Source organism: Gossypium raimondii, chromosome 5 (genome assembly GCF_025698545.1).
Source record: "Gossypium raimondii isolate GPD5lz chromosome 5, ASM2569854v1, whole genome shotgun sequence".
Classification (NCBI taxonomy): Eukaryota; Viridiplantae; Streptophyta; class Magnoliopsida; order Malvales; family Malvaceae; genus Gossypium; species Gossypium raimondii.
In genome coordinates this window covers 51,755,643-51,770,488 of record NC_068569.1, presented here as the reverse complement: position 1 = coordinate 51,770,488, position 14,846 = coordinate 51,755,643, and the positions used below count along the sequence as shown (strand labels likewise).

Below are 14,846 nucleotides of genomic sequence, written 5' to 3'. Positions count from 1 at the left end.
AAAAAATTTCACATTAAAGAATAACATCCCATGTATACCTTAAACTTTAAAAGCTATCTCCAAATGCATGTATGTATGGTATGAACATATACACACATAAACAAATAAATAAATATATATATATATAATTACATTAATTTTTAGTATTTTTCATGTTTGTTTTAGAGGTCTTTCTTCTTGATAATGTCGCTCCAAGATTTAAACTTATATATTTCTTTAAGAATGCAATATACGTTACCATATATACGCGCTCGTTAGTAACTATGATGTTATTTTGGTTTAATGAAAAGATAAGGTAAGTTAAGCGTGATATTTTATTAGAGACTTAATTAATTTTTTAATTATTTTATAAATATATTTTAACATTTAGACCTAAGTGTTATTTCTTGATTCAAATAATTAAGGTCTTTAAAAAATTTTAATTTTAGTGTAAACCGTAACAGTTGAATTTGATAGATAAAATTTTATTATTAGTCTCGTAGTATGTGTATTAGTCATTAAATTTTTAATTAAAACAAGATGATTTTTTTATAATTATTATCCGAAAATAATAAACTGATGTAATATTTAATATGTATTAATATATTTGTTAGATAAAATTTTGTAAGTAGCAGAATTGAACTTAAACAACTTAATTGGTACTATTTTGGCGGGGATTGAAATTTTAGAAATGAAAAAAATGATGGGTGCCAAGAATGGGCTGAATGTTAGGGCTATGGGAGAGGTGCCCAACGTTGATGTTTCTAATCATCCATCCACCATCGACATAGGAGTAGACGGTAAGGTGAGGAAGCTGAAATCTCCGGAGCCTCTGTTACGGCTATTTCAGCCGGGAGAGTAACGAACCCAAATAAGGTTTCATTTTCAAGCTCAGCTCTCTTTGTTTTTTTTTGTTTTGTTTTTTTTTTTTCATTTTGCTTACTTTCAAGATATGGGTAAGCTTCCTTCTTCTTTTATTCTTCGTTCACTTGTTAATGGTGGAAGCCATCTTTCTAACTTCCACTCTTCTTCTTCTTCTTCTTCTAACACCATTGCTCCCCACATCAAAGCCTTAAGTAAGAAAGCCATGTCTGTTAGAGGAAAGGGAAAAGGGGATGATGGCTTCGAGAATGTTGATCATGCTTTGATTTTGTTCAATAAGATGATTGGCAGGTACCAAGTGCCTTCAATTCTGGAATTCACTAAATTATTTGCAGCCATGGTTAGAATGAAACATTATGCCATTGTTGTTTCTATGTGTAGCCAGATGGAATTATTAGGCGTTTCCCATGATGTTTATTCTGTGAGCATCTTGAAGTTAGGTGTTGAACCTAGTGCTGTAACTTCTTCAACTTTGATAAATGGGCTTTGTAATCAAAGTAAGATTTCTGAGGCCGTTTGTATGTTCGATGAAATGACTGAAAAAGGTATCAACCTAATTTGATTGTTTACAATACACTACTTAAGGGGTTGTCTAAGACCGGCAATACTGATAGAGCTGTTAGGTTTCTAAGGTTGATGGAAGGCAGAGGTTATGAACCCAATATTGTAGCATATAGCACTGTCATTGACTGTCTTTGTAAGAACGGGTTGTTAAAGGAGGCTCTCGACCTCTTCTCTGAAGTGAAGGTTAAAGGCATTAGACCAAATATCTTTACTTATAACTGCTTAATTCATGGTATGTGTAATTTGGGCCAGCAGGAGGAGGCAACAAGGCTTTTGAATGAAATGGTTGATAACAATATTTTACTTAATATTGTCACATATACTTTATTGATTGATACACTTTGCAAGGAAGGAACGATTTCTAAAGCTGTAGAGATCGTTGACACAATGAGAAAGCAAGGCATTGAGCCTGATGTTGTCGCGTATAATACATTGGTTCATGCGCATTGCAAGGAAGGGATGGTCTCTGAAGCTGAGGATATTGTTGACGCAATGATAAAGCGAGGCATTGAGCCTGATGTTGTTACCTATAGTGCATTAATCAACGGCCATTGCTTGCAGAATGAAATGCAAAAAGCTAGAAGCGTTTTCAACTTGATGATTGAGAAGGGTTGTGATAGTTACTTACAGCACCATGATCAATGGATATTGCAATGGTAAAAGGTTAGACGAAGCAATGGAACTCTTTCATGAAATATCTCGAAAGAGACCAATCCCGCATACTGTCACATACAACACTCTTATGCAGAGTATGTTTCAGTTAGGGAAAGTTTCAACTGCATGTGAACTTTTTAGAAAGATGCTTGCTTCTGGACAAGTTCCAGATAGACCTGTTTGATTTTGCTGGATGGTTTATGCAAAACAGGTCATATCGAAGAGGCATTGAAACTTTTTCAAGCAATGCGAAACAGTGGGTTGGAACTTGATATTGTCCCATATAATATCCTAATTGATGGGTTGTGCAAAGCTGGGCATATCGAATTTGCCAAGGAATTATTTCATCAACTCTCAGACAATGGCTTTAAACTGGATGTTTACACATATTGTATAATGATTAATGGACTGTGTAAAGAGGGATTGCCAGATGAAGCATACAGGTTGTTTGGGAGCATGGGAGATAATGACTGTTTGCCTAATAGCTGCTGTTATAATGAAATGATTCGGGGGTTCCTTTGCAACAGCTATAACTCAAAGGCAACACAACTTCTTTCGGAAATGGTTGGTAAGGGCTTTTCTGCAGATATATTCACTGCCACCTTATTTATGGATCTTATCATATACTCTAATAAATCAATCTTGCTCTGAAATGTTTCACAAATTGTGTAAAGATCATAACTTGCAAATGTGAATCAGTTTGTACATAACCATTTTACAGTGATAAAAGATTCTGGAAACTAGAATGAGTTTTAGTGTCTATTTTCAATATTGTTGATTTTGTTCTGACTTTGTGTTGTAAGTGAGAATCTTGTTGGTGGTAATGGTAAGAACTTAGGGGAAAACCAATTTCTGTAGCAATGACAATAGCATCAGTATAATTTTCGGCTGCTCAGAACTTTTTACTCCCAAGTGTGGAATTCAATCAAATTTGGGGTTTGTTTGTTTGATTGAAAACATTTTCTGGAAAATGATTTCTGGAAAATAGTATGCTTTTCGGAAAAATGTAATATTTTCTGAATGATTTTATGTAAAACATTTTACAGTATTTGATAAGTTTTCTTGAACTCATTTTTTGAAAATTGTTTCAAGTGAAACAGATACAAGATAAATATTTTCATAACAGAAAAAAAATATTTCTTTTCATTATTTAATTACCAAAACTATCGTAAAATAAAGTATTTATCTTTAATCAAACTTAGTTAACTTAATTTTTTTTGTAGATTTATTGGTTATGATTATTGCAACTGCAGCACACCTTAAAACAGCAGTACTGACGTTCAAATAGGCACAAAATACTGTTGTTTGATAGTCTAATAATCGCTGCAAATGATTTGGTGAATCTTTTTCGATGAAATAACAATGAAACTATCATCTCAATTAAATTCAATGATGCTCATCACCAATCTACAAAAAACATTTGAGATCGAAAGCACTCTGATCTTGCCAACGAATCTGCCATACCATTAGTATCTCTCCCACTTTTTCTAAACAGTTCCTCATGAATGGACATCTTAATCTCATCAATGCTTGCAAAAATGTGCCAATATTTCCAAGGCCTAAATTTCTTGTTGATACACCGAGTAAGCGCGACTATGGAGTCGGAGTCAACCATAAGCTTTTAGTCTTTAATCCACTAAGAGTCTAAGAAGAAATAAAGAGCTAACTTAATCGCCATAATTTTAGCGAAATTAGAATCTTGGACGCCTTAGGGACCTGAAACAAAGCAATGACATGACCTTTTGAATTTCTAAAATCCACTCCACACTCCGTCGGGCGAAATTTACCTAATGTTGAACCATCATCGTTAAACTTTAACCAGCCTTCGTTTGAAGGTTACCAACGGGTCACACTCTTGGTATGATGGCTACGGATACTCCTTTCACAATCTCGCGGACACCCCCTCCCCCCACATTGATTCAACAAAATTCATACATTCTGGCAAGACTTTTATCCAATGCAAAGATCTTAATTTAACCAGAAAAAAAATGTACTCCAAATTCAAATCATTTGCTCTAAACATAGAATCATTCCTTGCACTCTAAATGGTCCACAAGGCAACCATAATAGACATCAACCACCAATTAAACAGAGGTTTAGACACCAACTTATCAAACCATAACGAAAGAAAGGATAAAATACCTCAGAATTTGTTAACTCGGGCACAGTTCAGCAAAATGTGACTAACATCCTTAGATTCCACTTTGCACCAATGACAAACAACATGCTCATCCGAGATAGAAATGCCTCTATTCTTAAGGAAAGAGATCGTAGGATAACAATCTTTAAGAACTCTACAATCACACCAACGATTAGAATCCGTCCAAATCATTTGAACAATCCCATCTTCCACATTTGCTAGTTTTGTTTTAAGTTAACATGATAAGATCAAGTCTCGAATTAACCACTAATTTCTTCACCAAACCACTTTTGAGTAAACCAACTTCATTTAGTCGCAAATAAAGAGCACCTCAAAAAAAAAAAAGAAATAAGAGAGAAGTCGCACCTCAAGCCCACTAACTTTTTCATGATTAAATCATCATCCATTTCAGTTGTCATCCCGATTAATCTACTGACTCTCCAAGTTTCCTCAGCCTCCTTACGGATAAAATCCCTTCTCTTGATGAAATCGCTACCAAAAGAATACCTCATTAAATAATTCTTTTTTCCCTCTTGATTGATGCATGTACATGATAAAATACCATATACAAAATCAAAACCAGCTACAAGTGCCGCACAATACCATAATTTTTCCTACATAGAGTTGATTTTGCTAACCAATCAATACCATCATTGAACACCATGTAAATTTTATATTATTTTGTTCTACTAGATTCAAAATTACAACTATAGGTTGAACTTAGACAAAGTTGCAAACTCTATGGCTAGGATTGGAAGAAATTTAGGAATGGTGTTGAGTCTCTTTGAAAATTTGCCTAATGCTACTGCTAGTCTTCTGCAAATAGATAAAGGGTTGGTTTCTAGATGTGTAGAGAACTACAGTGATTCTGGTGCTTAGATTCTTATGAGCGTTTTGGCAACCAAAGGAAAACTTTAAGTTAACCTTAAACTAAATAACCAAATTGTGTTTTTAAAGACATTGAAAGTAAAGAAAAAATGTTAACCCATGTGATGGCATAATGGTTAAGAATGTTTATTGTCTCAGGTGTGGTTTGGAATTGAGTCGTGCTAATCCATTTTTTTAAATCATTTTTATATAAAATAATAAAAACATGTTTTTTTATTCTCTAATTTTCACATATTTTTATTTTCATTTTTAAAAAATTATTTTCAATTTTTTTTATCCCAACATGTTTTCTTCACCATTTTCCAAGAAAATGAAAATGAAAACAGCCCTTGTTTCCTGAAAGAGTTTTCAGTAGTATTATCTAAAGGGTGAATCTGTCATATTAGTCAGTCAGTATAGTAAATCTAGCGTATTCGTAATTATGAGTAGTAAGTATTCATCAGACCGAGTCCCCAAAAGACCATTTCACACATATACCAAAATTGTAATTCCTCTTAATTTCAACCTAACTTATAACAATAACTAGTAAGTCTTAAGTCCCCAAAATACCATTTCACACATATGACAAGTTCAATATAGAAATTCAAATCAACAAAACCTTTTTCATGCATGAACCATTATCATTTTCTTATGTCCACAACTCAAATGCATGAATTTGACCATTTTCAACTTAGAACTAAGTAATACTAGGTATATACCATTTGACAAAATTAAAAGAGGTATACAAATTTTGTTGAGTCGAAGGCTATGGTCTGGATGCTGAATTCACCTCTCGGGGCTTCGAGAATTACCTATACCTACGGAAATCGTCTTCCACTTTGGGCAAAGGAAGATTAAATGCTCAAATATAAATGGAGTAATATCAAAATAATCTCTAAAAGTTTATCAAAATTTCAATATAGTCTATCCACTTTAAAGTTTATCAAAATTTTGATATGGTCCCTCCTTTTATAAATTTTATTTTAAAATAGTATGTTATTTTCTAAACTAAAAACACTTAAAAATTAAATTAAAATTATTATAAGAATTTAAAAATTTATAAAATTGAAATTCAATTACTTGTAAAATATGGGAATTTAAAATTTACTAATTAAAGAAATTGTATTTACACTTTTATATTGGAACTTATATGTTACTTTTAAACTTACAAAATGGTTTTCATATTGGTATTTTTACTAATAATAAAAATTACAAAAACATAATTTTAATTGATGGACTATATTGAAAATTTTATATACATTCACGGGCCATTTAGTAAAATCATAAATGATGAAAAATGATGTTATATCATAAATGACCCTTGAATGCATATCAAATTTTCAATATAGCCCATCCAATTTTAATTTTCAATATAGGGCAAAGCAATGAAAGCATGGAAACAAGCTGTTCTTTGGTGGTTGCGCTTTCTATGCTTTGGGATTAGAATGGAAAATATCACAAATGGTCCCTCAGCATTTTATTAAAATTTAAAAAGACAAATTTTTTAAAAGAAGAAATTAAAACATTCAACGCCATATTTACTTGTAGTTCCCACCAAAGTCTTAATATTGTATTGAAACTGGGGGAAAAGACAATTGAAAAAGTAACTAAAATTTGTAATCATGAAAATTTGATAAAATATGGGGACTATTAATGATATTTACCATTCATACGTGTCAGAAAAAAATGTTACAGAAGCTTGAAGAGAGCACCAAAGAGGGGGCAGATTGAATTCTGAAAAGAAGAATGTTCAAAATTTTGAGCAATAGCGACATACATTCCTTTCTGGCAAGCCTTCCTCCCCAGACGAAGTTGCAGAACTAATGAAAGGAAATGTGCTTCATACCCATTCAACCCACTCTTAACCTTATCCTCCCATAAAAAGTGTGGCATCCCAAGGTAGATACTAATAATCACCCAAAAACCCTCAGTCTGAGTGTTTAATTCCACATCTCCTTCTGTAAGTGACAGTCTATTCCTCCTCTTCCTTTTAATTTTATTAACATTTTAGTGCCTTTAATATATTTGATATTTTTGCAGGTTTAGGCTTTGGGGATTCCGACTTATCTTCGACGGTAACCTTAAATCTTCAGCTATGCCAAATAAATCTGAACCCTGTTTTTTATATTTCTTTGAAGTTGTTTTGCTGTATTGATTTTTGTATTAAAAATTCCACTGGTTTGTTGCTAATACTAAAATTTTCCAAACATTCCGACCCTCAAATTCAATGACCACTCTATCCCATCCGCTCCCTATCAAATTCCCTCTCAACTCGCCAACTTCCTCCCACGCCACTCCCTCCAAATCCCTTATCCTTTGCAAGAAACGCAATAACGACACCGCGTTTGAGGAGCATAAATCGGGGTTCGTCGACTACGACAAGGGCCAGCACGAGGTTTCCACTCGGGTGAGTGGACTCAGGAAGGCCCATATCCCTAAACGGTACCGTTTGCGTGTAGAAGGCGACCGCTTCCAGAAGGACTGGACCATATCTGAGGTGGTCGACCGAGTGCTGGAGCTCAATCATTGGGAGAATGTCGAACCGGTACTGAACCGGTGGGTTGGCCGTTTTGCTAGGAAAAATTTCCCCTTCCTCATTAAGGTATGCCGCGTTCTTATGCTTCTATAAAGCTATAAAATACATAGCTGTTACTCTTTGCATTTTTTTTCTTAAAATAATTCCAAGCATAAGTGCACATTCTTCATTTACTCGTTTTTAATAAGGAAAAAAAAAAGGCAGATACGAAAGTAAGAACCAAACAAAGCCTAAGAATAATTAGTGATTAGCAGTTGAAATTGTATCGGTTGAGTGATTTTGATGCTGGATTTGCAGGAACTGACACAAAGGGGTGCAATTGAACATAGTATAAAAGTATTTGAGTGGATGAAAAGGCAGAAGAACTACTGTGCACGAACTGATATCTACAATATGATGATAAGATTACATGCTAGACATAAACGGACAGATCAGGCTAGGGGGTTGTTCTTTGAAATGCAAAAGTGGAGGTAATGCTTTCTGTTTGTTTGATGTTATATAGAATTTAGTGTGTCATTTCCAACTTACATAAACTACGTTTAACCGTATGCAAAACTTTACTCGCGTGGATCTCATGATGTTTATAAAATAGTTAGAAGTCAAGAATAAATTTGCTGTTTGTAGACAAGTACATGTCTGTCTAACAAAAGTGTAGCTTTTTGGAGTCTTCTTATACTGGGCAAGAAGTAGCCTTTTGTAGTTTTTCTATCAAGATCTTTGAAGTCATTATCCTAGTTTAATTATTTCTAATAGAGCTACAGCTACAGACTGCATCAATACAATTGCTCAATTGGCATGAGATCTCAATTAATTATAAACTTTTATAGAATATTCTGAACTCATACATTTTGGTGGGGAGCCTTCATACTAATGACCAAGGAACTGTAATTGGTGGAACCTGGAAAAGTTCTGAACCCCATGTTAATTATATCCTAAATAATGACTATTTGGCTGTAGAACTATGATACGGCCATGATTGATTATCCTTAAGTAACTTTAGAGCACTGTGGATTGCTAGAATATTTCATCATGTTGCTTAAAGCTTTACAAGTATATGGCTGTCTGAATCAGAAATTGATCAGTAAAGTTGTAAATTGTAATAATATCCCCAAATATCAGAAATTGAAATCCCTAAAAATCAGTTTATAGAGTTTAAAAAGGTGTATAAAGAGTTTAATGTTCTACTGTCGTTTAGCCCAAATGTTAAAGATCAGCAGACTTAACGGGAACAAATGACAATTATGAGTTTCCTCATTGACCTTCCTTCGAAGTTTGAGACTGCCAAATCACATATTCTTTCTGGATCTAAAATTTCATCTCTTCAAGATACTTTTACGAGAATGTTGTGTATTGAAGACATTCATTCAGCTCAGACTAATAATAGTGCTCTTCTTAGAAAACAGAAAACTATCCTTGTACTATAACAACAAGGCTGCCATCAACATAGCTCAAAATCCAGTTAAACATGATGGAACAAAATACATTAAGATTGATCATCACTTTATCAAACAGAAATTGACTATAGGTGCTTTTAGTTCATGTGACATTTAACAAGCAATTAGTTGACGTACTTCTTAATCATGAGAAATATTTTTCTTTACCTAAAAAAAAACCTAGTAATTCATTAGCTCCTTAACAAAGTTACTGTGGTAATTAGGGAAATTATCTCACTGTCAATAGAATTTCGAATATGCAAAAACAATTGAGCATCTTCTCTCAGCCACACTTGTCTAGTATCATCAGTAGGAGGTTCGTTATTCAAGTGATCATCTTTATCAATGCTTTGTAAGTAAATTCTAACCATCTTGCTCCAATCTAGATAATTGGTCTCATTTAATTTGTGCTCTGTAATTTTCAACATTATCAAAATCATCTCGCTTGTAAGGACTTTAGGTTTTATTGCCATCCTTTAAATCCAAGTAACAATGGATAAAACAAGTAAAGAAAATTTAAAGAACCAAATTTCAAGCAAAATATCCCAAAATAACCCAAGGAAAGCCACCAACTTCAAACCGAAGAGGGGAATCATCTGAATTTCCTAAAACTTATTAGCCACAAAATGCCCAAACAATCGCACAAATCCAAACCGATACAAATTCCCTAAAACCCAGCTTTGATCAGGCACCCAAAGGCTGGGTTATGGTCAAACAGACTAGTCGGCACCGGAGGAAGAATTCGGTGAAAAGAAGGCCTCCCAGGCTTCCCCATGCACCGCCATGTGACGAAGGTTTGCTCAGCTTTGGATGGTGCGTGAGCTTCTTCACACACTTGCTTTCCAGTTGTCAGAAGTTGCAAATCTGCTGAAGAAATGATGGCACTCCTTTTGCTGGCAGTGCACACTATAAAAATCACTTTAAAAGTGACTCATTAAAATACCCCAAAAAACAATGAAACACAAACCAAAAAAAAAAATTGAGCTGAAAGGCACTGATTCCATGTAACCAAAGTAGGAATCGAGAAGAGTGTAAGAAGAAAATTATGAGAAGAGCATCTTATTTATACAAGTTACTATAGTCAACTTAAGGAAATTGTTATGATCCTATTAGTATCTTTAGATTTATTGTACATAATTCTAGGGATTAATTAGCATTAAATTAGGTATCTTTCCTTCTTTGTATATCTAGGTACTAGTATAAATATGTTATGTAGCATAATGTATAGGCACAAGAAATTATTTTAGAATACCCCTTTCTCTCAACTCTCTACCTTTCTTCTTCTTCTTTTTCACAGCTGATTACAGCCAAAACAGTGACTGCAAGGCTGTTTTCTTTCTCTTTTTCTCTCTCACTCGATTTCACAGAAATAAATCAAAGTAAATAAAACCCATACACACTAATATCAGATTTAGCCTAAATAATATCTTATTTACTACAAAGATTATAATGTAATTTACATGAAATGACATAAATAGTGTAATACAAGCAGGTGACAGATTGACATGCATGGCTGACACTAAAATGATATGGGCATATATTGTTAGCTTTGGAGTTTTATAACTTTCCAAGCAATAGGCTTCTTGTATCCTCAAATGTTATAAATATTAACTTTTGAAGTATTTGACGGTTTCTCATTCAAAAATCTTATTTAACTTTGTGGTGACATAATAATTCCATAATATCTCTGCTGTAGGTGCAAGCCTGATGTTGACACATACAATGCTCTTATCCATGCACATGGTCAAGTTGGTCAATGGCGTTGGGCTATGAATATCATGGAAGACATGCTCAGTGCAGCTGTGTGTATTTGTATTTTTGTTCCCTAATGACTCTTTATGGGTATAACTTGAGTGAGCTTCTTTTTGTTATTTTCACGTTGAAATCATACTGCATATAAAATAAATGTTCACAATACTACATGGTGCGTTCATTTTCTTGCAATGGTCACTGTTATTATGGTTAAGGTCAAACAACACCCACAAAGTGCTTCTATTATTATCTAGTTGTCACTATAAATTATTGTTATGATTGATACAAATTTGGTGTCTGCAGGCTGTACTATTCATATAATCTTCCCCTGGTTGATTGAGCAGATTGCTTTGCATGATTTTTATTGGTCACATGCTTCAAGTCCCACTTTTAAGTTTGTAAATTCATTCAGAGTTGCACATAGTGAGATAAATTATATGATTTAGAATTATGGAAGTTTAGATGGGATTTAAGAGTTTTGTCAGGGGTTTCCCCTTCAAACTAGACTAAGCAATCAAAATTGATGTGCCATAAAGGGTGCTTCTTTCTTTTCCAGTTCTCTGATAAATATTTGGAGGAAAATAGATAGAGGAAGAAACCAAATAAAACTTTCATGCATGCAGTGTATATGATAATATAACAGTGAAGTTAACACATATATATTTTTTTATATAGATAGATAGCATCAATGCTTTGATGTTTTCTTGTTTTATAAAAAATAAATCAACCTAGCTTTTCCTATTAAGCAACTGTTCTTTCCCTAATTTCTTTTTCCATCTCTTCAGAAATTTTATGTCTTTTCAACAAGAGATGTTTGTAACCTTAATGTATATGGGCAGATCCCTCCAAGTCGATCAACTTATAACAACTTGATAAACGCTTGTGGATCTAGTGGAAACTGGAGAGAAGCTCTGAAGGTTTGCAAGAAAATGACGGAAAATGGAGTTGGACCAGATCTGGTGACACATAACATTGTATTGTCAGCATATAAGAGTGGGGCCCAGTATTCAAAAGCTTTATCTTATTTTGAATTGATGAAAGGGACACATATTCGTCCTGATACAACTACACTCAATATTGTGATAAATTGCCTAGTGAAGCTCGGACAATATGGAAAAGCTATGGATATATTTAATTCCATGAGAGATGAGAGAGCAGATTCCCGACCTGACATCGTTACATTCACTAGCATCATTCACCTTTATTCTGTTTGCGGACAGATAGAAAACTGTAAGGCTGTGTTCAATGCAATGCTTGCAGAAGGTATACAACCCAATATTGTTTCATATAACACACTAATGGCTGCATATGCTTCACATGGAATGAGTAAAGAGGCAGTTGCTGTTTTTGACCAGATAAAACAAAATGGATTTCGTCCAGATGTTGTTTCTTATACTTCTTTACTTAATGCTTATGGAAGATCGCAGCTACCTGAAAAAGCTAGAGAAATTTTTGATACGATGAAGAGAAACAATGTTAAACCTAATCTTGTAAGTTATAATGCATTGATTGATGCCTATGGATCCAATGGTTTATTAGCTGAGGCTGTAGAAGTCTTGCGTCAAATGGAGCAAGATGGGATTAAGCCAAACATCGTCTCAATTTGCACCCTTTTAGCTGCCTGTGGGCGCTGTCGGCAGAAAGTGAATATTGATGCTGTACTGTCAGCAGCTGAGCTGCGATGTATCAAACTGAATACAGTTGCCTACAATTCAGCAATTGGAAGCTATATGAATGTCGGAGAGTTTGAGGAGGCGATAGCTTTGTACAAATCCATGAGGAAAAGGAAAGTCTTAGCAGATTCTGTTACTTATACAATATTAATAAGTGGTTCCTATAAACTGTCCAGATATAGTGAGGCACTTGGGTTTCTTGATGACATGGTTGGTTTAAAAATTCCCTTAACGAAGGAGGTGTACTCATCTCTTATTTGTGTCTACAGTAAACAGGCAGGTGCTTCTGCACGGTGTGCTTCTTAATTGCTGATATACAACTTGAGGGAAATGTTTTCTTATTTATTTTATTCTTCCTTTTAACACCCATTTCAGGGCCAAGTTGCTGAGGCTGAATCAATGTTCAACATGATGAAGTTTTCTGGTTGTTGTCCTGATGTTGTTGCGTATACTGCAATGCTGCATGCTTATAATTCTGCAGGTAAGTTGCACGATACACTTTTGAAGTAACTAACTAACTGTGGAGACCAATTCTGGATACATGTACAAGCTATAGGAGGAAGTGATCTTTTTGTCGAAGAAATTTTATTATCATAGCTGATCTTTTCTTAAACTGTTTTTTTATTCTATACCTGGAAGTTTATTGATTAATTTCATGGTACGGTGTGAGCTTAGTTCTTTGTTATTTATTGGTTGAACTTGCCTAAAGAACATTTTCCACTTTGTCTTGGACATTTATTTAAAGCTGCATCAGAACTGGCTATTTCTCATGCTAATATGTTCAATTTGTTTGTAAGTATGTCTTCTTTAGCTGGAAAAACTACTTCTTTGGGAACTAAAAACTTGGTGCTTATTAACTACAGAAAATTGGGCAAAAGCTTCTGCAATCTTCCTAGAGATGGAAGAAAATGGTATCCAACCAGACTCTATAGCATGTTCTGCTCTACTGCGAGCTTTTAACAAGGGAGGACAACCGTCCAAAGTTCTTGTTTTGGCAAAGTATATGAGAGAGAAAGCAATTCCTTTAAATGATGCTGTTTTCTTTGAAATGGTATCAGCTTGTAGCATGTAAGTTTCATGTCTTTATTTTCTGAAAAGAAATCATGTTTCATTAGCTTTTTCCCCTTTTGTCAAAAATATTGCTTATTGTTTATTATTTTTTAGAGTGCTTGATACCTGATGCAGATCTTTCCATTTTACTCTTATAGCAGAGGAAAATTAACTTTTGAAAGAGTTCCAGAATTTGAGGATAATGAATCTAATTTAACCAATTCTATTGACACCCAATTGTATCCTTTTTGCATTTTTAAAGGAAGAACATGTATATAAGAAATTAATTTTGTTGGGGCCACATCCAACATTGCTTGCCTGCACACTATTTCACGATATATCCTACATGACAAAATAGATCCTTTTTTCATTGAACATTTAGTATGCTTTATCTGCTTACTAGAAACTAACATTGGGGGATTCAAATGAAGTTTACAAGATTGGAAGACTACAATTGACCTGATCAAACTAATGGAGCCTTGGTTCCCTTTGGTTTCCATTGGGCTTTTGAATCAGCTTCTTCATCTGCTTGGGAAGAGTGGAAAGATTGAATCCATGATGAAGGTACTTGATTTCCTTAATGTTTATACATGCAATAGAAGTCCTTGCTGTTGCTCTGTCTTTGAAAACCTCCAAAGTTCTCAAGTTCTATCTTACCACTAAGGTTAAAGTTTTGTTCGGTGTTTGATTATTATTATTCTCCACTTCCTTTTTTTTATCTTTGGAAAACATGCAGCTGTTTTACAAGATAATAGCATCAGGTGTTCCAGTCAGTTTCAACACCTACTCAATCTTGTTGAAAAATCTGTTGGCAGCTGAAAATTGGCGGAAATATATCGAGGTTATACTCTGTATTATCTGTTAACCATTTTAGCGTCTATCTTCAATCCACACTCCATAGAGTTTCTTAGATAAATGATGTAAATGGTGTTGGATTCATCTGTTTTTCTAGTTTTAACATCTGGCATGATGGCTAAATGTTTGAAATCTGAATGGCCTTTGAATTAGGAGACGCAGGTCCTCAAACATCTTACTTTTCTGCAATGGCATTATGGTACAAAATGCGTTATAAGACTCAAATCTCCTCGACAAATCTCTGTGCAGGTTCTTCAGTGGATGGAGGATTCCGGAATTCAACCTTCGAAAGGGATGTTTGTTGATATTGTCTCCTTTTCACAGAAAAGATGTGGGGTTGAATATGCAGATAAAATAAAAGAAAAAGTAGGTAAGCTGAAGTTATTTCTGCCATGATAAACATTACTTTATTGTTATTTTATTTTATTTAAGGAGAAAATATAGTTTTATTATTTATTTCA

The 14,846-nt window shown here is 34.1% G+C and overlaps 3 protein-coding genes across 13 annotated transcripts; all 3 read left to right on the top strand.

Annotated features, from left to right (window-relative positions):
* The first annotated feature begins 640 nt into the window (after positions 1-640).
* Positions 641-2,868, top strand: LOC128040977 (pentatricopeptide repeat-containing protein At1g62720-like). Of its 6 annotated transcripts, none has more exons than XM_052630171.1 (3): positions 641-855; positions 1,050-1,152; positions 1,247-2,868. In XM_052630171.1, exon 3 carries the CDS (start codon positions 1,498-1,500, stop codon positions 2,083-2,085), a length of 588 nt encoding a protein of 195 aa, XP_052486131.1. In that variant the 5' UTR covers positions 641-855; positions 1,050-1,152; positions 1,247-1,497; the 3' UTR covers positions 2,086-2,868. The 6 variants fall into 5 exon arrangements, with proteins under 6 accessions (XP_052486131.1, XP_052486129.1, XP_052486126.1 ...); XM_052630169.1 differs by having other exon boundaries at positions 1,243-2,868; XM_052630167.1 differs by having other exon boundaries at positions 641-1,152; positions 1,243-2,868.
* Positions 2,102-2,730, top strand: LOC128041124 (pentatricopeptide repeat-containing protein At1g64100-like). The gene is made up of 2 exons (XM_052630465.1): positions 2,102-2,174; positions 2,291-2,730. Exons 1-2 carry the CDS (start codon positions 2,102-2,104, stop codon positions 2,728-2,730), a joined length of 513 nt encoding a protein of 170 aa, XP_052486425.1.
* A 3,928-nt stretch (positions 2,869-6,796) lies between the features above and the next one.
* On the top strand, positions 6,797-14,846 carry LOC105766480 (pentatricopeptide repeat-containing protein At2g41720). 6 transcript variants are annotated; one of them, XR_008195753.1, is made up of 10 exons: positions 6,797-7,046; positions 7,127-7,688; positions 7,920-8,092; positions 10,752-10,857; positions 11,647-12,756; positions 12,856-12,961; positions 13,344-13,548; positions 14,047-14,094; positions 14,267-14,371; positions 14,635-14,679. XR_008195753.1 is itself a non-coding variant. In XM_012585955.2 (10 exons), the coding sequence occupies exons 2-10, from the start codon at positions 7,314-7,316 to the stop codon at positions 14,779-14,781; spliced, it is 2,460 nt and encodes an 819-aa protein (XP_012441409.2). In that variant the 5' UTR covers positions 6,798-7,046; positions 7,127-7,313; the 3' UTR covers positions 14,782-14,846. The 6 variants fall into 6 exon arrangements, 1 of the variants encoding a protein (XP_012441409.2); XR_008195752.1 differs by lacking the exon at positions 14,635-14,679 and adding an exon at positions 13,689-13,769 and having other exon boundaries at positions 13,934-14,094; positions 14,267-14,283; XM_012585955.2 differs by having other exon boundaries at positions 6,798-7,046; positions 13,962-14,094; positions 14,635-14,846.